A 23,542-nucleotide genomic window follows, 5' to 3' on the forward strand; every position below is an offset into this window, starting at 1 on the left:
CTTTATACTTTTACTTCACTGCAAGTCAGACGGAAATATTGTATTTTTACTTCACTGCATTTATCTGACAGCTTTAGCTACTTTACATATTAGATTTTTGCACAAAAATCATATGATGTTTTGTTATTAATTAAACTACCAAACAGTTTATACAAGTACAGTTCAATCAGCCGATCAGATGATTCAAAGATAATTAATTTGCCAACTCTTTGATGGGATATCATTTTTAATTTTGGGGAGTGTTATTTCTATTTTTGTTTACAATTTTGAGTTTTTTTCTGGATGGGTGTTCTTTCTTTTTTGGTGTAATTTTTAGGTTTTGGGTGTTTTATCTATTTTATTTATAATTTTGATTTTTTTTTGGATGTTATTTTTCTCTTTTAATTTTTTAAAATTATTTCTCTGCATTGGATACTTTACATACTTAAAGTACATTTTCCTGGTTACTCTAAGTTTTCAAAGCAGGACTTTTACTTCTAACAGAGTATTTTCACAGGGTGATATTGGCTCTTCTTTTATCACCATTTGGGAGTATCTATACTTTCACTTTCACTTCACTACATTTTCTCTACACGCCTTTGTTACGAATAAAGGAACTTAAGTAATATTCTGGTAGGTGACTTTAACTTATACCAGAGTTGTTTTCTGGTATAAAATCTGTAACCTTAACTCAAGTGTGGCTTTCAGGTCCTTCATCCAACACTGGGAAAGCGCGTAATAAAGAACACAACTAACAACAACTTAGACAAATTTAATGTCACCATAAAGCTGTCTCACAATCAGAGAAAAAAGAAATTATAATCTCTTCCTTTCACCCGAAATAAAACAAGAAAGAACAGTGACCAACACCAAGTATATAAAAATAAACGACTATAAGTGTTTTTTTGATTAAAGACGTGAACATATACACATTTTGCAGTATTTAGTTTGAACACAAGAAACAAATATAAAGGGAAAGTTCACCCCTAAATCTAAAATACACATTTTTACTCTTACCTGTAGTGCTATTTATCAATCTAGTGTAGGCAGACTTTTCTACGGCCGATACCTCCAACAATCGGCAACTCACAAAACAATCTTGATTGATCAATAGCACTACAGATAAAAGGAAACATATATATTTTGGTGAAAACTGTCCCTTTAACCTCCAGTATTCACTCAGATTCTCCTTTGTGCAACACTTTGACAGTACATTACATTTGGCCATTTACTATTTATAACTGTAATATAATACAGCTAATATAATAAAAATTGCACATAAAAGCACAGAAAGAGGGTTAGAGAAGAGTTAAAAATACCATTTATCTGATATTCCTTTTAGAAACAACGATGGAGGAACGAGCTCTCAGTTCCTGGTCACACCTGCTACTGCAAGTTTGCATATGTAAATCATAGTGACGTTAAAACGTATTTCACTGCAGGGTCACAGCCGTTTTTTGTCCAAATAAACTGTGACACGGATGTGAGTCCTCTCTTCAATGTTGCAACTATAATCACTCCACATCCATCACTGCTTACATGATTCACACACTCACTTTTCTACACTGTAACGTCTCAAACGTAGTGATTTTTCTGAGGTTTGTTGTGCTTCTTTTGCTCCGTGGTGCGTCGGGAACACTGGCCGTGTGTTGAACTCTTTGTCACCACCATAAAGCTGATAAACAGCGTGAATACCAGAGTAATGAAGGGACATTAGTTCTGCTCGTGCACCATAATTTAGAAAATAACATGCTGTGTTTTGTTGTTAGGAGATAGCACAGTTTTTATCTTTGTCCTTTGCACCAAGGCTGTGAGCTCTCCTCCGCCTGAAGCTGCCTCTCAGTCCTCTGTCTCTCTGCACCTCCCTGTCCTCGTCCCCCTCCCTGTCTCTGCCCGCCTCAGGCTGCTGCTTCCTGAGCTGTGGAGGGAGAGGAATGGGCTGTCCCAGGAAGAAGCCCTCTTCTTCAGAGTCTGACGATGAAGAGCACGTGGAGCAGGAGTCTTCGTGTTTGTACGGGCCCAGCTGCAGGGTCAGTGAGGAGGTGTTGGCGGAGCCCCGGTTGTCCCTGTCCTTCTCGCCTTTCCAGTCCAGGGCGTCCAGACGAGGACGGTCGGGCCGCGAGCGTCGGGAGCGCCTCTCTGCTCCCGGGTGGAGAGCAGGGTCAGAGGGGATACGGCAGCGGCTCCACCCTCGCCGCAGACTCCGCTGGTGGTAGGAGGATCCATCTGAGTGGAAACAGAAATATTGACAAAATTAACTTGTTGTTTTGTGTCTTTCTTTAGTTATTATGGATTTTTTTGTGGTTTTGTGTCTCTTTGAGGTAAAATCTGTGTCTTTTTTGGTTGTTTTGTGTCTGTTTGTGATTGTTTGGTTTGTTGTTTGTTTCCTTTGAATCTTTCTGTGGTCTCTTCGTATCTCTTTCTGGTAATTTTGAGTCAGTAATTTGTGTGACAGTTTGCAGATGAAAGCCAGGAGGTCCTCTGACACTTTGGGTCCCTGGGCATTTGTCTGGTATATACATATAATATATATATATTGCACTTTTTACTGCAACATACAACCGAAATAACTTATACAAGAAAAAAAAAGCATAATATATAATAATTTCTTTTAAGAAGAAATTTGTTTTTTTTAATTGGGCATGGCCCAAAACTGCTGCCACGGATCAGGCTTAGACAGAAACTGCACAGGTTCATGTAGGGTTGGGACTTTTTGGCTCGATCAGAGCTCAACTCTAGATAAGACCAATAATGTTTGCACATTTTCCCGTCCGCCACCGTGGTTAGAGCCCCTCAGCTGTGAGAGATTTGTAAATTCACAGATTTTTGTGCTGTGAAACTTCTTTATTCAGTGTTTTTATCAGTTTACATCACCAGGTTTGTTTGTTATGTAGAGGAAGAGACCTTTGTGGATAATTCGGCTTTTGTTAAAAACCTCCTGAACACTGAGGGAATTGTAACCACGAGAAGTTTCAGCTGGTTGTGATCTGCAGTCCTCACCACCAGATGCTGCTAAATCCTCCTAAATCTTTCACACCGCTCCTTTAATAATCATCTCTCTCACATTATTTTCTTACCCAGCAGATCCATCTGCGGTGGGATGCCTTTCTGCAGATGCAACCTGCTTCCGAAACCTTCCCCCACCTCCTCTTCCTCCTGGTTCTCCTCGCCCTCTCTCATCTCCCCCTCGTTCTCATCTTCATCCTCGTCCTCATCGACAGAGTAGCTGCTGCTGATTGGCTCTCTGAAGCTGACCCTGGCTGTGCCGCTGCGAGTCAGCGGGGGCGGAGAGTCGGAGGGTCCGTCCTCTGGCGGGGGGAGGTTTGGTGACGGCGAGTCCCGGGGCATCAAGTCACGAGACTTAATGGGGAGAGGAGGGGGAGGATGGAGGGGTTGGTGGGCGGGAGGAGGCGAGTCAGGTGAGATGAGGTGTGAGTTTTTCTGAGGAGGAAACACTGTGGAGAGAAAATCAGGATATTGTAAGGTTATATAATTTGAGGCTGGATTGCACCAACAAGGATTAACTTTTAAACCTGATGAATCACAGTTTAAGTTTAAATACTGCTGCACCAAAACTTTAAACTCCAATTGAACCCTTTAAAATCTGAGCATATTTAATCGATTTTGTTCAAAAATATGGCAAGAAGGCCATAAGTGACTCAGGAAATGACCCAAAAATTAGCAAAAAAAAAAAACAACAACATAAAAATAAAAAGTAAAAGAAATATACCTAAAAATTGGCAAAAACAAACAAACAAAATAAAGTAAAAACAAAGAGGAAAAAAATAAAAACCAAAGCAAATAAACAAGGTAATATCCAGGGAAATATGTGCATAAAAATGAATAATTTCCTTAAATATTCCAGAAAAATATATTTGCAATTATTCTTATCATTTTATTATTATCTATCTTATTATTATTAAAGGTAATTTTCCTGTTACTTAAAAAAAATAATTTCTTGCTAAATTTTGGGTCATTTCTTAAGTTGCTCATTGCCTTTTTCCATGTTTTCACATGCTTTTAAAAGAAACCAAGGTTTCAAAACGGTTAATGGTGCAACAGAGCTCTGCTTAATTTAAAATCCGGATTTACTTTTAAACCTAGTTGTACTAAACTCTTATTAGAGCTAATATTAGATTAAATAAATCCTTGTTTGAGCCACCCAGCCTTAGATTTGTATTGTAACAGTGTGAAGCATCAGCGATTTATGATACCTTGCATAACTTGATTCGTCCTCTCCACCCAGTTCCTACAGTCTTTAGCTGTTGAGGTTCCTCTTGAATTGAGACCAGTCAGTCCAGCATTTCCATTTAGCTCTCTACTGACAGAAGGTTTGACTCCTGAGTCTCCTGGCAGTAAACTGTAGTGTGGAAGGTCGCTGGGCCAAGACGGACCTAAGCCGTTTCCTAGATGGATGTGGGGAAGAGGTGAGTAGGAGCCTCTTGGGTGAGGATGACCGCTGGGTGAAGGAAGTCCGTTTTGGACTGGAGCAGTGCAGTGGACCCCTGAGAGAAGCAGAGAAAATAAATGTGTGTGAGAACAGTTTCTAAGAGGGCAGGTGTGACCTACATACCATGTGAGTATGACACCAGTGTACCATCCTCACCTCTGTTTTCCACTGCAGTGTGAATGCAGTCTTTTGCAGGAGTTATAGGAGGGTTGACGCCCTCTAGTGGCTGCAGCGGAGAACCGCACTGTGGCTGCTGCTGTTTGCCTGCTGTCTCACAGCGTCTGTGCTGAGGCGGTTTGCTCTGCAGTGCTGAGTCACAGGAGTCGGAGTTGTTGGGGTCCTCGCCCAGCGAGCAGGGCCTGGAGCAGAAGATGAGCCCCCCTCGAGGGAGGAAGGGACGCCCCAGCAGAGGGAGTCGACAGCGGGCGCAGCAGAAACACGACTCCACAGCGTGCCAGTGCTGACCCTCATATGTCATCTGGCCCTGATCGATACCTGAGAGGAAATTATTTCATGATTACACACTTGATATGAAAATCAATATCTGTTATTTTAGTGTGTGTATACAGTATGTGAACATATCTGTAGTTCTGCAGGTTTGATTGGCCGAGTCATATTTGAAATTATTGTGCTTCTTTTGACATGCAGCTGTCACGTCACACTAGTTTATTTAAATATATAAATGCATGACTAACAAGTTATACTTATGCATCAGTTAAGACAATGTTGCTTTATAGTTGTGATTTACAGTGAATATATAGCATTTAGAGCATTTGTGACACTTAAGCCTTTTCTTGCACCATTTATAAAATCTTTTACATACAACTTAGAAATACTACATAGTGGGATTTAAAGGGTCTGTTCACCCCAAAATAAAGACTTATTTCTCCTCTTACCTGTGGTGCTATTTTCAGTCTAGATTGTTTGGTGTGAGTTGCCGAATGTTGGAGATATTGGCTGTAGAGACGTCTGCCTTCTCTATAATATAATGGAACTGGACTGCACTCGGTTTATGGTGCTCAAAGCGCCAATAAATGAATAAATAATATAAAAACTGAAAAAAATCGAAAAACTCAACAGCAATCTCTTTTTCAGACATCATGTCCAATTACTCGAGAGGATCCACAGACCTTGTTGTGAGCAGTTTCATGTAAGAAGTATAATCTTTCGACCATACTACACCCACCAACCATATCACTGCGCAGAAGGAAGCGTGCATCTACTCATGGATGAGAGGCTCGTGCTCGTTTCACTAGGGCTGCAACAATAATTGTCAGTTAACTGATTAGTTGTTTGGTCTATAAAATGGCAGAAAAAGACTATAGGTTTCCCAAAGCTCAATATGACCTCCTCAAATTTCTTTTGTCACAACCCAAAGACATCCAGTTTACTGTCACAGAGGAGGAAAGAAATGAGAAAATATTCACATTTAAGAGGCAGGAATCATTGAGTTTTGACCTTTTTTGCTTAAAAAATACTCAATTAATTGACATCCAATTGATTAGTCATTGCAGCTCTACCTGGAAGCTTGAGATGTAAACAATAATGACGTCCTCCGCTGAGCTGTAACATTAGCTAGCTCAGTGGTGCTAGGTGAGCTAACAGTAGATGCACGCTTCCTTCTGCATGGTGATTCACCTGGCGGGTGTAGCTTGGTAGAAAGAAAATAGTTTCTCTATACTGCTCACAGCAAAGTTTCAGGATTATCTTGAGCAACCAGGTCATGATCTCTGGAGAGAGACGCATCGCTGTTGAGTTTCTCAAATGTATTTTTTTGGCGCTTTGAGCTCCACAAGCCGAGTGCCATCTAGTTTTATTATATAGAAAATAAGGCAGCAACTCACACCAAAAAATCTACATTAATAAACAGCTCTACAGGAAAAAAAAAATTACTTTTCATTTTTGGGTGAACTGTCCCTTTAAGTGTTACCAAAGAAATAGTAAAAACATCCGCCTGCTAATATCTGTTAGCCGTATAGAAACACAGGGAATGAGAGGAGATGGAGTTGAGTACCTATGTGTTCTCCGCAGGTGTCGCAGTACTCTGCGTACAGCGACTCGTAGCAGGAGCAGCAGTACGGTCGACTCTCCCTCATGATGTAACGCTGACCGCCCAGCGCGGCCTCGCACTCAAAACAACAGAAGTGCTTCATGTGCCAGTATCTCCCCTCTGCCTCCGTACACTCATCTGCCAGAATAATCTGGATTGAGACACAGCAGCAGGGGACAGGAGGGAGACGGAGAGGTCACTCGGTGTAGCAGCGATGATTTCATGGGCACAGAAGTAAACAAATCAGTTGTAAAAATGAGTGCTGAGGATTTGGGTTAACAAGATAGGAAAAAAAGATGCTATCGGCCTGCTGCAGGCTTAGCCGTGCTCTGGGTTCTTGTGGGTCAGTTGTGGCAGATCCATTAGTCGACTATGTCAACTAATCTCTTAAGTCATACTGAGAAGCCATTCAAAACAAGAAGAGACCGCCAGAAAGACCTACAACTATGTCTCCACAAATACTAATAGTAAAAGACCTGACATGATTGATTTAGGGATGCATTAAAAGATCTTTCTACACAGGACGCCTTTAAAAAAAAGTTTACCTTCATTGGCTGAGGGAGAGAGAGAGGAAACAGGAAACTGGGTACAGTGAAGCTCAGTTTAAGTAAAGTTACAGCAGAAAAATACTGAATTTCTCATTGTGTTTCACTACACTTTGCTTTTTGAGACCTGCTGATGACAGTTTATGTGATAAGTTGGGGATCTTAGTGAGACAGTCACCTCATCGCAGGCCTGGCAGCGGGGCTTGAGCCTCTCAGCGTGGTGCCGGCCGCAGTAGATCTGTCCGTCCTGGAAGAAGTAGATCAGATCGACGAGCAGCTCGCTGCAGGTGGCACACTGGAAACACTGAGGGTGCCAGCAGTTGCTGTGTCCTGCCCGACTGGCAAACACAGCTATGTCTCCTCCGCAGATCTGCCTGCCGCACTGGAAAAATAGATTGGGTGGAGGTGGGGGTGGAGGTGTGGTTCAGAGGGAAGGAAGTTAGCTGGCGAACATTATACAGCCCTGTAATCATTAAATCCCAGTGTGCTGTGGCCCCTGAGCTATGCCTGCACCTACTTGCACCTGAACTCCTGAATAGTCCTATAAAGCGATTCTCCTGCATGAATCTGACGTGTTTTAATACGCTTCTATTTGCATGTACGGACCCTTTAAAAGCTGAACACATTGGCTTGATATCCTTCAAAAACATACAAAGAAGGCAATTAGAAAATTAACAAGAAATTACCCAAAAATGAGAAAGACATTCGTATAAAGTTAAAAGAAAATAACCTGAAATTAAAATAAAAAACAGGAAATGACCTGAAAAAATGCTAAAATAAATTAGAAAAAATAAACATAATAATAATAAATTTTGTATAACCTAACTCTAAATATGTAATTACAAGAATAATACATTTAGTTTTCTTGATATTTCTAATGATTTTCTCTCTCGCTCTTAATTTCAGCTAACTTTCAAGTTATTTTCTTTTCACCTTTTACAATCGTTTTGGGAATTTCCTTTATACAACAAATGTTTTGAAAGAAATCAAACCAATATGCTCACGTTTCAAAGGTCTAAATGCCTGTGAAAGGCGTTTGAACGCAGCGTGAGAAAAGTGATGTCGATCCAGGTTTCAAAGGGTTAATGTTACATTAGGATACTGTTGTTTTTGAGTTTAATATTGGCTTGTCTCATGAGGAAATCTGCCGAACATAAAATAAAAATGTTGCTCTACCTGCTGACAGATGGCTCCCGTCATAGTCACTGGGAAGAGTCTGACGACGCCTCTGCCCAAATTTTCTCTTTTCCGCTGCTGACTGAACAAACGCAACTCCTTCTTCTCCTCCTCGTCCAGAGAGTTACAGTACTGCGTCTGCAGGGAACAGAGATATTCATGCTGACGTGTGCAAACAAAAATTGCAGTTAAAGACAAACATTAAAACAAATGTATTGTTCATTCGCCTCTTGAGTTGCATAAATGTGTTTCCAATTTGGTCCTAATGACTTTTAAAAGTGAGCATTAGAAGCAGCTGGATTGGAAATGATTTTGTATAATCAAAAAGATGTTATGGATTTAATTAGCCACGATGAATTATTCATACCAAATTGAGCCTTAAGCAGAAAAATATTTAAATGAGAGGATAGACGGCCAAAACTGATTTAACAGACACACTCAAATGTACAGCTGTTTATTGCTTAAGATAAATGCTAATTTAAAAATGAATATGAACTGATCTCTTTTGTCTTTAAGATCCTTACACATATCATGGCGAGGCATGCATTTCAAAATACATCACCGTCACCAAAACAGTCAGAACAAATGGCTTTTTCAGACTGAAGTCAGTATTTAGTGTGAAACATGGAATCGTACAACCATAACAAAAGGTAGCTCAAACAATCAATATTGAGCTTTGGACATGTCTTGAATAAAACCTGGTGTAAATACAGCAGAATATTGGTATCGCAAATCTCATATTGTCTGCCCAAGAGAATTCAAGACATGCTAAGTGGAAATGGAGGTCACACTAAATACTTGGAACTGTTGAAATTGACTTATTATGAAATATTTGCATTTTTATTTTTTTTATTTCCTCTATGTTCTGGTTGTATTTTATTAAATTGGCTACTGAGAAATAAACTTGTATAATCAGTTTAACCTTGCTAAAATGACAAAGTATGAGCAAGCAATGTAAGCAAGCAGAGTTTATTCACATAGCACCTTTCGCAGACACCAGTCATGAAGTGCTTCACAACCAAAATAAAATAAAACCCAGAAGAAATATACAGTGAGAGCAGACAAAAACACAGGATTTAAACACTATATGCTACCCAAATGCCTGTCTGAACAGGAGGGTTTTTAACTGCTTTTTAAAAGACTCCACAGAGTCCAGTACTCTAAAGCTGGCTGGGAGACTAAAGCTTAGGGAGCCGCAAACTTGAAGGAGCGATCTAAGAGCTCGGCTTGTAGTGTTAGGGAAATAAAAGGCCCCTTATATATTGCGGGGCCTGGCCATGTAGGGCTCTATAAGTGAGAAACAAGATTTTAAAGTCTTTAGGTTAAAAGTGGCTTAAGACTTTTGCTCAGTACTGTATGTGGAGGTTTCATGAAGGCTCAGGATCGATAACAATAGTGTATTGTTATATCGTGATTACACTGAATAACTGTTTGCATCTGAAATGTCCCAACACGATTACTTTACAGCAGGAATGAAGCCAAAGAGGAGAACACACAGTGCTGTTACCTCACTGTCGTGGGCTGGAAGTTGGTGCAGCAGCTGTTTGATTCGGTATCTCTCCCCTGGACTGTTCACATAAGGCACCCTGTCCTCTGGCAAGCAGCTGAAATACTGGTAGACCTGTGTGAGGAGACGAGTGTGTTTACATAAATGACAGAGCACAGAGAGCCATTTATCGAGCAATTTTTTTCATCTGCAGTCATAAATCACAAACACTGAATATACTTTCCCATGGTTTTCTTATTGTCTTTGTGTGTGTACGAACATGTCCAAGTGGAAGCGTGCATTGTGCATTAATTTTTGTCTCGACTCTGCGTCTGCTCTGCACCCCGTTTGTTACCTGTTCAGGCTTGAGCCCAGGTGGGACCCATGCATATTCCTCAGAGGCGCAGCCCGAGTCGTCGTCGGAGATGGAGTGTCTCTGGAAGTCTGATACCAGCTTCGTCATCATCTTTTCCAGCTGGCCCGGCACCGAGCGCACGGCATGCTCCTCTCGCACACACTTGCAGTGTACGCAAATCTTCCTGTGGAGACAAAGACAGCTTTAGGCTTCCTTCCTTTTACTGATTTATAACACACGCCAAAGCTGATCAAATGTCAAACAGTTCAAGATGCTGGGTTCTCCTGGTGCTTCAGGTAACAAGGTGCAAACCACAACGTTTAAAACCTGACTCTAGACTTCAGATTTATATCAGTCCCTGTTTGCCAGAAGCAACTGACATCCCATAAACACAAAGAAAACCAATGGAAAATTCAAAATTCAGCTGATTTTTGACCATTAAAAGTGGATCTAACTCGTGGATGGTGGAGTCCATACCACAACTATGACGACAATCACAGTAACAAATCTTAATTATTAGAATCGCTTTCAGAGCAATTCGATAAACAATGAAAATACTGACAGCCAATAAAATGTATCTGTCACAGCAGGAGTCTGCAGCACGTGATTGGCACCTCTGACTACAGAACCTCAGTGAGGATGCTCACATCGTCAGTGTCGTAGTCATTGTTCTTCGTGTGGACGGCCCTTTATTAAGCCAAGGTAACAGCCCGAACAGCAGAGCTCTTACAGTAATAAATCATTTTACAACACGTTCATATGGGCACTCCCACAGTTTCTAACCATATTATTTATGAACACACTTTGCGTTGGAGACATTATGTCACAAACCAGCCCACACACATTCTTGAGGTTGAGTCAGCCAGACTCCCTGCAGCCAAAAATTACTAATGCAACAGTTGTCACACTGGTACACAAAAACACAATCTGCAGATCATTTAAAATGCTGTAAAGATCTTCTAAGTCACTAGTTCCCAACATGGGTGTCCTGATTTCGACTAAGGGTCGCCAAAGCTTCACAGGGGGTTGCAAGGTAATATTGGTTTTTAAACATATGTATGCACAGCAGACCTATATCTCAGCATTTCATTCATTTCTGTGAAGAAAACCAGATTAAAATGTTGCATTCAAAAGTATTTAAACCTTTGAACAATGAGCAAATTTGTTTACTTTCTTTTTAAAAAAAATGGGAAAAAAGGCAGTGAGCAACTTGGTAAGAAATGTTCTGCAAACTGCAGTAAATTAGTAGATTTGGAAATTTATTTATATAAAAAAATAAAGCTAGGGAAAGCTGTCCCACAAACTATATTTATAATTATCAGAATTACATATCAAAATATTCTACAGAGTGATTATGATTTTTTAGGGATTTATTTCCAAGGTCATTTCCTTGCTTATTTTTTTTGCTTTTTTGTTTTTCTTTTTGTTGCTCAGTTTTAGGTCATTTTTTTGTACTTCTACAATTTTTTTCACATTTGTTGGTTTGCTAAGTTTTGGGTCATTTCTTTTTAAGTGTCTCATTTACTTCTTCTCATGTTTTTAAAAGAAAAGGGTTAAAACAACCAAGGCGCTACTAGAAAAAAGGCCAGGTGTCAAGAAGAAGCAAATACTGATTGACTGTACAGTTTGCAGTTGTTTACTACTGTTATTGTAATGCTCTGAATATAACAGGATAGGAAATATCCATACAATATGTCACGTAGTGTCATGTTACTCAGGGGCCGTCAGTTTACACAATGATAGGAAAGGGGTCCCTTAAGGAAAAAGGTTGGGAACTACTGGTCTAAGTAGTGTGTGGTCTGTGGATGGTGTTAATGTGTTTACACGACTGGAGTAAAGTCAATCTCATCACAGATGTTACTGAGGATCTCTCATCAGGACCAGCACATCCCAAACAAGCTACTACTAAACACGCAGGAAATGAGGTCGCTGACATAAGCCTAGCTGTCAATCCCCGCCGCAGTTACGAGAGGGAGGTGAAGATGGGAGCAATAATCTCCCTCAGCCTCATATTACACCCCATCACGTCCTCTGACTCCTCGGTGTGAAGGTGGGTGTGTCTGTTTCTGGTGAAGTCAGAGTGAAGCGCCCAGGGTGACAGTGAGGTGTGGGTGTCAGGTGCATATAGGTGACAATGTGGCAGCATGTATTGCATGTGTACATTTCTGTTGTGATTGCATAACAGCCTGCCAGCTGGCACTTATGGCTCAAGTTCACAAGGCACAAAGCTGCTTTATTCCAGCACCCAGCCCCCACCCAACCAAAAACACACAAACATAACTGCTTGTAAACTCCAGCAGTGCCCCTCTTCTAATCAATCCTGATACAAAAAGTCTTTGAAATGCTGGCGACGGCAGGTAATTGCTGCATGTCACAGTGAATGTGCTCATTTCTCAGCAGTTAATTGTTAAGGAGTCGACAAAACACAGGAAATAAATGCTATGATGTCATGACTGTACCTGTTCTCAAGCCCAGGACAGTGCATGCTTTTAACGTACAGCCATCACTTTTTAAAAAAATATTCATTTTTTATTACCCCCCCCCCCCGAATAAACAAAAGTTTAAAAAACAAAAAAAAACAGACAAACATTTAGCCGTCATAGGTTGGCATCTTAGATGGACATGGTCGCCAAGTACGTAGAAACAATATAAATAAAAGTAGACACTGTAAGTCAGATTAGGCTAAGCCACGTTGGCTGAATCTGACCCCAGCTGCATTTGTGTGTGTGCCTTTGTGTTTGTGTGTGTTGGCAAAGGGGTGGGGGGGCTGCATGCCGATGTAAGTGGGTAGGAGGACACAGCCGGAGACCTGGCACAGCGGGACAGATGGCAGATGCACCACGTCTCACCCGATGACACCACCAGCAGCCTCCACATGATGAAAGCATGCAACCTACAGTCATTAAAAGATCGCAAAGTGCCAATTTGGACGAATTTGAGGTTTGAAAGTTTGCAGAAGAGTCTTAAATCATGTCTCTCTTTGTGCAGAGTCCAACCAAAGATTGTTTTGTGCACATGCCAAAACATTAAATATACTTCTGCTACATACACAGCAGATAAACTTCAGAACCCACAAATGGCATCAGCACCACTAAAGTATATACAGGTATAGTCTGAATACAGGGGAACCTTTTCCACAACATACCCACTTTATTTCTGCTTTTCTCAGCGAGCGGCTGTTTAATCATGACTTCAGTGAACTTAAAAGCAGCACATTTCTGAAGGGCATTTCAACACTGCAATTTACCAAGCCCTGCTGTGCTGAGCCCCGTCCTGTTCAATTATTTGACTCACAAGCCTCTGATGTAACACAGCGAGGCTTTGTCCCCTCTGGCTGCGTACCACATTTGGTGCTGATAGGTCAAAAAAACTCAACAGGAAGTTCTAAACAAGGGAAAATCTAATCAAATATACTATTAATGTGCTAATGGAGTAAAGAGCAAGAATAACTACACTAGTTATCACTTAAGTATTCAATTTTGTGAGTGTATCATTCCCCTGCTGTCAAATTAGGAGCTGAAATGACTAGTTGATTACTCGATTGAATCAATTCCTTGTTTAAGTAATTCTTAAAGTAGACATTTGCTCATTCCACTTCAAATGTGAGTATTTTCTGCCTTTTTGCTGTTTAGTAAGATTGTATATTTAACATCACAGTGCGCTCCCGGTATTTTATAGACAAAACAATTAGTTGGGCAAATAAATGCCAGATTAATTAAATGAAAATAAGTGTTTGCTGCAGCCCTAGTCAAAATCTGACATGGTGACTGAAATATTGATCATGAGGAGAGACAACATCTTCTAGTTTCCCAAATTTCATAGTGGGATGTCCACGACTGTAAGGCACTAAATAAAAGAGCAGACACTTTAAACTATTTTGCTATATTCCTGTGTACATCATAACTGTGCAGCCTGAAAAAAAAAGAACTATTTGGGAACTGCCCTCTACTGAGTCCACAACCAGCAGAGACACAACAGCTGCTGCTTTGGACAGAAATCAACAATCTGCCTCTAAATTTGCTTTGCAGCTCACCAAAATATTGTAACTGAAACAGCTGGTGCTGTTATTATTAAGGATGCATCTTTTGTTTGTGTCACAGACAGTCACAGATAATCCACATAAATAATAAAATACATGATATTGAAATAAAGACTAGATAATAAAGGAGAGGGCAGTGTGCCAACATGGGTGCAGCTATGTCATTATGTTGAAAGATTATTATTATTTTTTATGTTTTTATGTTGTTCTTTCACACTTTGTTCTATTGCTCTTTAATTGCAAATTTCTCTTGTTCTTTTAATTTTTTGTTTCTCTAATATTGTCTGGTATTATATTGTGCTTTGTAAAGCACTTTGTAACTTTAGAAAAGCATTGTAGAAATAAATTTCATTGTTAATTTTATTATTAATATTATTATTAGACAGTAAACTAAACAGAAACTAAATACTGACACTTTATGGAGTAGAAATAAACTCATTTGAACTCTTGCAAATCCAGCAGCTTTGATTAGCTTTAGCTGAGGGGATTTTAAATCATTTTAATTTGTTGAACACAGAGATTAACGCTTGTTCATTCCTCCCCTAGATCCCACACTGACCCGAGTTCATCCAGTAATATATGAGCAAGCACTTTTAAATGTGTGTGTATATACTTAAATAAATGACATAATCATGAAGACACCATGTTGTTAAGATAAATTACAGGCAGCCATCAGTCCACAGGAGAGGTGAGTAACAACACTAACTGCACATTACATCAGGTTCTGCACCTGAAGTCCACACTGTGTGCTAAACAACATCAAGTCAGGATAATAATCTCCTAAACACACACAAAACAGTCAACCCACATCTCCAAAGCTAATGACTGTTTGAGCTTCTCCTCCCTTTAATCCTGTTAGACAGTAAAATATGGTTTCTTTGTTACCTGCTGTAATCATGACAAATTAGTCCAGCTTGGCCTGTTGATGCTGTCCCATCCAGACTAGTGTTCTGTAAAAGTTTGCATCCGGTAGGAGCTTACTGCTGTCAGCGTGTCTGTCAGTGAGGGCAGGATATTCTGTGGCAGCTCACTTCCATGTGGTAATTTCTCTGTCTGCTCGGCTCTTTTCAATGTCCCCGCCACCCCCGACTCCCACCCTCCTCCGTGCTGACGGTGGGCGCAAACAAAAGGCACTGAACACAACCACACACTACACAAAACCCACAGTTCACACACACACACACACACACACACACACACACACAAACGCTCATGTGATTTAAATTTACTCAAAAAAGATAAGCTAGAGTACACAACAGTGCATAATTTACTCACGCAGCCTTTGAAGATATGAGACGTCAGAGTCCGAGTGACAATCGTGAAGAGTAAACTCACTTGTGTCTTTTCTCCTCTGACCAGACTGCTGCACTGATTCACAACAGATGGACGATTGTTGCGTTCATGCAGTTATTAATCATAGAAATGAGAGTGAAGCAGATTTGGAGCTATGAGCAATGCTGTGCTGTGCAGTATTTGTCATTTTATGCGATCAAGATGGGCCCGCATGACAACAAAGTGTCTCTGGAGAAATATCAAGCAGACGGCATGACTCTCAGACTTAGTGAAGTCACGACACACAAGATCATCTGACTTTGGTCAATCACTGAGGATATTTCTTTTATAAATACTTCTTTTGTTTTTTGGGGGGGGGGGTGTTGGTTTATGTTTAAGGGAAACTACGTCCATTTCAAAATTCATATAGGTATACACTACGACAGTCGAAAATAATATAAGTAAAGATGTATAACTCTCTCCCATATTCAAAAACTAATGCTAAAACTCAAATTCATCATGTCTGCACGTATAAAGGCTGAAGCTGCTCCATAGACATTGAATTGGGAAATATGTTGAAGGTTGCACCCAGAAGAAAGGTCTGAGTATATGGGTACTTTTCCTGTTTCACAACTGAGAACACTACTAAAGGAAAAAACTAATTTTGGTATAAATAGGAAACTAAACAAAGTGTGGGTCCACAATCAGGCTCACATTCAATAGCTCCTTTTCCAAAACATGTTTAAGATGTAAATGTCGAGCTGTTAGTCCACTTGCCTTTCTTAAAAAGGTATGATGGCAGATTGGGAAGGAAACAATCATCTCTCCTTCAAAGCAGCAGTGGAGGTAGTAACAGCGCTGTATCTATATTGAGACCACAGACAGGACGGTTGTAATGTTTTGACAATATGATATGTGTGCGACCCACCGTCGGAAGATTTAAAAAGCAACAAGCCAAGTCAGCAGCTAACTTGAAGAAGAAGAACTGAAGCTGAAAATGTTCTCAAAGTGGGAAAACTATGAAATTTGTGAGCTCCTTACCCTCTGAGCAGAGGACAAGATCAGCCGCCACATAACAGACAGTAAATGTTTGTTACTGCCATGTTATGTCATTGTTATTGCTTAGAACGTGCTGCTGACAAGTATGTTATATGTCACAGTAGACTTTGGCATTATTGTTTTAAATGTTGCCCCCGTCATGCTTCTTTTGCTCCCGGGAGGCCAGCATGCTATCTAAAATCACATACTGGAGCAGCATTATGCCACAGTTTTTTTGGTTCTATGTAAAAAAGCAAAAGCAGCATAATGAACAGACTTTGTAGCAGCCCCGTGGTGCGACCGCTGTGCAAAAAGAGCCAGAATCCAGAATTTATACTTAATGACATCACAATTATGCAACTTTCTTTGTAAGGACTTCTGGCTTTGGATGAGTAGCTCAGGTTAAAACTTTCCTAGACGATGAAAATAACCTATTGGAATTCTTAATTTAGGTGGTGTTCTGCTTTAAAGTAACAATTTAACAACTTCGGCATCAGATTCAGCAACATCATCTTAATTGTGATAGACGCAATGTAAAGCTGCCCAGATAAAATGCTGATACATTAGTCAATTAACAAAAAAAAACAAACAAAGAAAAGAATCTGCAACTAGAGTTACGGATTTTTTTTTGCAAAAAAAGCACCAAAAAGCTTTCAAAAATGTAAAGGTTTTCTGCTGTTCTTTGTCTCGATTGCACACTGTATATTTTTTTTGGGACAGCTGGTCAGATATAATCAGTCACAATGACTCTTAAAGATAATCTTACAGTCCTAACATTACTTAGTTTTTAGACGACTAACCATCAGCAGCCAGTCTAGACTGCTGTTTCTGTGTAAACAGATGTATCATAGGTCAGAGAAAGCAGCCATAGGATAATCCTCTGCATTGAACGTGTGCTGCTGTGTGATAATCTATACCGCGCTGCAGGATGTATAGTGAATCCCTCCTTAGATCTGATTTGAAGAAACAGATGGACCTTGTCCTATAGCTCCCTGCCACTAATTAGTGACTGAGTAATTGCTGCATGGCCACCCAGACTAATAGCTTCGGCTACTTTGAACACTTTTGAAGCGTGGCGGGGACCTGTGGGTCAAAAGTAACTCAATTCACTTGCTGCTGGGCAGCGGAAGCACCATCTGCCCCCCGCCTCACTTTAAGCTCTGTCTGAGAGAGCTCGGGATGAAGATGGATCACTTCCCTCTCAGCGAGCATCAGCAGCTAAGCCTGTGGTCACTTGGATGATCTTTTCCATCAGGGAAGGTGTGACTCTAAATTGGTTATTAAAGAAGATGCAATTAGCACGGGACTCGGGGGTCTTAAAGGCTGACCCCCATAAATCTCAATCATTTAATCACTTTCATGTTTCCGGGATCAGAAACATCTAAACAAGACATTTCTCTTTGTCTGTTCACCCAAAAGTCAGTTCAGATTTGTCCTCCAGCCAAACACATAATTGAGACATGTCCATAACCCCCACAGCTTTATGTTAATACTCCACAGATACTGTAAACACGCTGATGTGTACCGGGGCTCGACTTCCACCAGAGTGTGGCCGGAGGTAGAGAGCAGCACACGTGTTTTAGATTACATCCTAACTTCTGAGCTTTTGTCTTGACCTGAATAGAGGGAAAAGAACTGGGAAAAAAGGCTAAAAGATACAATTACAGTCTTTTGGTTACATGAAGTTCGCATTCCTGCGCCTTTTGTTTTATCCTCTCCATCACAGAGCCACAGTTTGGTTCAGCCGCACAGCCCCCCATCTGGGACTGTGAACGCAGATTTCGTAAGCAGAAATAAATCTTTGTCCTTTGTTTTTCATTCATCTAGCAGTGTGTCAAACCTGATGCTTGTACTCTACAGCCTCAGAGTTTAGAGCCAGTGAACACAATGTACTGGGAGAAATACTTTTCATAACTGGGATCATACGGCTTCCTTCTGATTACAAAGTGACTGACCCTTTGCTCCGGTTACAGTCAAGTAAATAATTACCCATAGAAAATATTTATTACTTCCGCCAACATAGTCATGTGTTCGGCTTGGTTTGTGAGAAACCCACTGGCCCGATTTTAGGAAACTTGAAAGTGAAAGTGAGTATCATGAGCCGAGGAAGAACCCATTCAATATTGGGATAGATCCATATCATGGAGCCAATAAACCAATAAGGGGTGTCACGATATATCAGTATTGACGATTAGGTTTTGACAAATGATTAAAATTCAATAATTGTCAATAAACATTTGCTAAAGGCATTTAAACAAAATTTTGCGTTGGAGTTTGTTATATTAGAAATTCTACATTTCGACAGAAAAATTTTCGTTTTTATTGTAAATGCATATTGGTTACAAATATCGGTCTCATTAAATACTTTTAATCAGTATTGGTACCCTAAAACCCCAAAATTAGTCGACCCCTATGACGATAATTGTGATATTTAAAAATCAAATACTGATCAATAATACACATACTGTATGATAATTGAGGATAGGCATTAATACTGGATGTCAGCATTTGTTCAACATATAGATTTATCACATTTCTTTGTAAAAGTCAACACATATACATAATCAACATAAATGGAGCCTGTTCTATATAAAAAGTTTAAATTTTATTTGAACAGGACACAGTGATGTAACTGCCTTCTGTAAACGCACAGATCCATGTAGCAAAAAAGACAAATCTGCGCAGCCATAGATAACATTTAATTTTTCCAGAAAGACATCTAGATCTAACGTTACAGGCAAAATTTCAACCAGGTACAGTAGTGATGATTGAAAGTATTTAAACAAAGTAAATGAAATAAATGTGCAGTGCAAGCTAAACTTTCATATCATAATCTCTACTGTCTGTGCAGTGCTGTGCGCAGGGTGAAAATCTTATATCATGCCAGCCGTAACACAAATTAAGTTTCACTTTGCAATATACGACATGCACAGTCTCAATCCAAAAGTGCACGTGGCTCTCACCTCAGACATCACGAGCAAACACAGAGGCGGCCGAGCTGAAATGGGGGCGGCTAGCAGTGCGGTGGTAACAACAGCAACATTGCTGGCCGAGCCAACAGCCAATGGGGATATGAATAATAGTAGTTTGCGGCTAAATTTATGTTCTGAAAATCTTATATTGTGCCTTCAACATTGCTAGATAGGGCTTCGGCCATGACAGAGGTCTGCACTTCTGAGTGCTCCGCTAGTTTTACATAATATTTAATACTGAATGAAATGTAGGCAGCAGTGAAATTGAGAGACAGAGGGGGAGACAGAGGGAGGTATGAAGTAGTCGAGAGGGTTGCTATCACAGCAGCGAGGCCTAATCTTATTAGCGTGATTGACAGGATTAGAGTAACATAGAGACCCAACCAGCTGGATATTCACTAACGGACTAAAGAGGGGAGAGAAAAGAAAAGAAGGCTCAAAGGAAAGCACGCAAAAATCTGCTTAACAGTGTGAAATAAATTGTTGTTCAGCAAAGCCTTTGACAGCTAACAACTCCTGAACAAATAGATGTAAGAGGTAGCAGGGTGATGCAAAAAGCAGGACTGTAAGAATTAAACTTTTTCTTCTGCAGATCCTCCTACAGTTACAGAAACTCTCTGAACACAATATGCACATCCTACGAAACACCTCGTCTTTCTGCTGAGCAGATCTCGCCTTGTTCCAGATGACCACTCTGTTGATCTGCCCTAAAGAAAATAATCTGTTGTATCAGATTATGCCTCTGTTTTCCCATGAAGATAAACGTCAACTTAAACTAAATGCAGCTGCATCTGCTGCAATTGTCAAGGCTTAATGGCACTCACGAGTCTATTCTTCGTGGCCGCAGGGTCAGTAAGGCTGATCGGCTCTGTGGACATCATGCAGTGCCCTTACTGGGTCATGTTTGTTGTCTTTTAATGTATATCTGCACTGAGTGTGTGCACAGATCACAGCTAAGCTGATTTCCACTGGTAGCAATGTTGATACCCAAGACATGTAAATTCAAACACACGCAGACACACAGTTTGACTCCTGAACTACCGGTTCCCTCGTTACACTATGTAGTCACAAAGCAGATAATATTACACTTTTAACCAAGGGCGTAGATTTTGTTTCAACACTGGGGGACACATGTATTAAATGGGTGGGTTTGAAGGTCCTCTGACAGAAAATTTTTAGCATCAGACACTTAATTTCCTACATTATAGTGATCTTATGCACCAGCTTGTGCCTTTCTGCTTTATTTTATGGTATAAATGTATTTAATTGTGTCAAAATAAAAATCCTCTGCTTTCCTGTTTTTCCTGGGAGGGGAATAAATGCACTAAATATTGAAGGGAACGTGTCTTCCCCAACATTGAGTATTGGTTTTAACATTGAGTAAATAAATCTGTTTATAGTATAGTAGAAACAGCCAAATTTTGTCCTTGCTTAGTGCTGCACACATAAAACGTCTCTGCAGGCTGCATGCTACCTGGCCTCATGTTATCAGAATATTTATTATATGTGGTGTCTAAAAGACAAAAACACATCTGTTCCTGTGCAAAAAAATAACATCAAAGTTGCCTATGTTTTATATCTTTAATGTTTAACAGCCTCAAAAGTTGATGTTAGACCCTCTTTTTAAGTAGCTGGTCATTATCAGATCCAAACAGTAGCGGCAGAGAGTGAAACTCTACCAAAGGTGAATACGAGAAAAACATTTCCTGCTAAGCTAACAGGCAGCGCCGGCAATGTTTAAGACATACCTCCAGCCATGGACCCGGAAGCCGGGGCACTGGTCCCCACAGCGCATACAGGGCTGCCCTCTGTCTGGGTCCTCTTCCTCCTGCTGAAAACAAAACACACACACTTCAGATCAACATCATTTCCCGCACAGAACCACTCATGCATTTTTGGCACAAGACAGTTAAAGGTTAAAAGAGCACGTACGGTGTTTGCGAGACATGGCCGCAGAAACATCAGCATCATACTGAGTGAGTAAGTGAGCAGTGTTTCCACTTAAGCCACAAGCAGAATGCACTTAGAGTCAATCTCTTCAGCCTTTGGTTCAGCAACAGTGATGATGTCCATTTATGACAATCCTACATCATCATGTCACTGTATGTGTGTGTGTGTGTGTGTGTGTGTGTGTGTGTGTGTGTGTGTGTGTGTGTGTGTGTGTGTGTGCTTGAACTGGTAGAGATAAACTATTAAAATGGCTGCAAAGCATGGTGATGGGCACGTTTATCACATGGATATATAAGTTGTGTTGGACACAGCTTGTGCAGGGTGTCTACAGTTATCAGACACTTACATTTAATGCTCATTAAGACATTTTTAAACAAATTCAAGACTGATTTTTTTGGACAAATCATTGTTTTCTCATTTAAGTGTTGCAGGTAAGTATAAAAATAAATGGTGCATACTGTTTGTAGAGGTAGGTTTAAGGTTTTATGTAGGAGTATGGTTCTTCAGTGAGTGATTAGGTTAATTTACATTTTGCAAACGGGTTAATGCAAGTATAAAGGAACAAGACAATATTATGTTCAGTGGCTTTGTCTAAAAATGTTTAACATCAGACGATTGGACTTTTATGCAAAAGAGCTTGACTCATTTTGACATAAGAAATTTAAAAAATGGATACATATAATTAGATAAGACATTTTAGATATAATTTTTAAACAAATTCAAGATAGATTTCGTGACAAATCATTGTTTTCTTATTCAAGCGTTGCAGGTAAGCATAAATTTAAGTCATACATACTGTATGTGGTTCATGCAGAGGTAGGTTTTAGGGTTTATATAGGAGTACGGTTCTTTAGCAAGACAGAAGAGCTCAACTCATTTTGAGAGAGGAAATTTTAAAAAATGCATAATATGCAAAATAGATAAGATGTCTGTGGAAATTAACACCTAAAAAATGATCATTTAAAACATTTATGACATTTAAGGACTAATATTTATAAAACTGAATTCAAGACATTTTAAATCACACACTGTTGTGACTTACAGCATACACTATCACAGCACTGGTGGTGAGTCTGAACAGCTCTGAGCTCAAATGGTGTTTCCATGCTCACACTGTACGTAACAGGGTTTTCTTACAGCTGAATGTACACAGTAATCTCTCCTGGATTATTTCTTGTTTGGTGTGTGCAAGCACTAGTCAACGCAATAAGGCATGAGGAGTAAATCTTGCAGTGGGTATTAAACCCGCTAGCTGGGTGCAGACACAGAAAACAGTCAGTGATGTCCAGAATATCAAATAGCCGCTGTTTTATTCAACTTTGAGTTAAATGAATCACAATAAAATCACAAAAATGCTTTTAGCTAAAAGTGCTGAGCGGTGCATCTGACTTAGCCAATAGCTACACCAACTACTTCATATCTCACTTCTGATTCAATTCCTGCAGCCCAGCATGTGAGTGCATGTGAGTGCATGTGTGTGTGTGTTTAGAGTATAGACTGCGGACACAAGCCTCTTTTTAGAGATGAGAGGAAGGAAGCAGACACAGGATGGGAGCTGCACCCTTTCCCTCTCCATGTAGTCTCTTTGTCTCCACTTTCTTTTTCTCTGTTGCTTTTATTCTGGGGCACCTCTCCTATCTTCTGCAATGAAAGTTACAGCTGACAGAGAAAATGTGTCTTTATTAGCTATTTCTTTCCCCTGCTGAAGGTATTAAAGTCAAGTCAATTTTACATACACTAGACAATATCAAAAATCATACATTTGTACAGCCTGTGATCCCCTCTGTCCTTAGACCCTAAATTCAGATTGGGAAAACCTCCCTGTAATCCTCTGAAACCTGGATCACCATAAATTTTCTCATCCTATGTTCTGACACCTTTTACAAGCTATTTAACCCTTTGAAACCTGAGAAAATTTCTTTCAAAAAAGGCAATTGTGAACTTGGCAACAAGTTGTGAGAAATTAGTGAAAGATGACAAGAAAAGGACCTCAAAATTAGTTTGCTTGTTTTTTTAAAACCAGGAAAAAATGTGGAGAGAACTATATTTATAATTATTGTAATCATATATTTAAACTTCTGTTACAGAAAAAAATGCATTAATTTAATTTTCATCACTTTTTACGGGTCATTCCCTTGTTTGTTTTTCCTCTTTTTTTTGTGCTTATTTTTAGATAATTCTTTTTTAATTTCTTCCTGATTTCTCCCTAATTTTTCTGCTATGTCTTGAG

The 23,542-nt window shown here is 39.9% G+C and overlaps 1 protein-coding gene across 2 annotated transcripts in view; it reads right to left on the reverse strand.

The window, feature by feature from the left end:
* Window positions 1-735: 735 nt before the first annotated feature.
* The window catches only part of prickle3 (prickle homolog 3), a 30,760-nt gene continuing 7,953 nt past the window's right edge, over window positions 736-23,542 (reverse strand). The window contains exons 2-11 of one of the 2 annotated variants that reach the window (XM_042492460.2): window positions 21,111-21,193; window positions 10,042-10,225; window positions 9,708-9,821; window positions 8,201-8,338; window positions 7,203-7,406; window positions 6,444-6,630; window positions 4,586-4,924; window positions 4,194-4,484; window positions 3,057-3,434; window positions 736-2,205 (exon numbers count right to left, since the gene is read on the reverse strand). In XM_042492460.2, the coding sequence (XP_042348394.2) occupies window positions 1,745-2,205; window positions 3,057-3,434; window positions 4,194-4,484; window positions 4,586-4,924; window positions 6,444-6,630; window positions 7,203-7,406; window positions 8,201-8,338; window positions 9,708-9,821; window positions 10,042-10,225; window positions 21,111-21,193 (2,379 nt within the window). In that variant the 3' untranslated portion in view covers window positions 736-1,744. Of the gene's footprint in view, window positions 2,206-3,056; window positions 3,435-4,193; window positions 4,485-4,585; window positions 4,925-6,443; window positions 6,631-7,202; window positions 7,407-8,200; window positions 8,339-9,707; window positions 9,822-10,041; window positions 10,226-14,965; window positions 15,121-21,110; window positions 21,194-23,542 lie in introns of those variants that run through there. The other variant, XM_042492461.2, reaches the window with a different exon arrangement.

This window comes from Plectropomus leopardus, chromosome 9 (assembly GCF_026936395.1).
Source record: "Plectropomus leopardus strain MGB_pleo_1.0 chromosome 9, ASM2693639v1, whole genome shotgun sequence".
NCBI lineage: Eukaryota > Metazoa > Chordata > Actinopteri > Perciformes > Serranidae > Plectropomus > Plectropomus leopardus.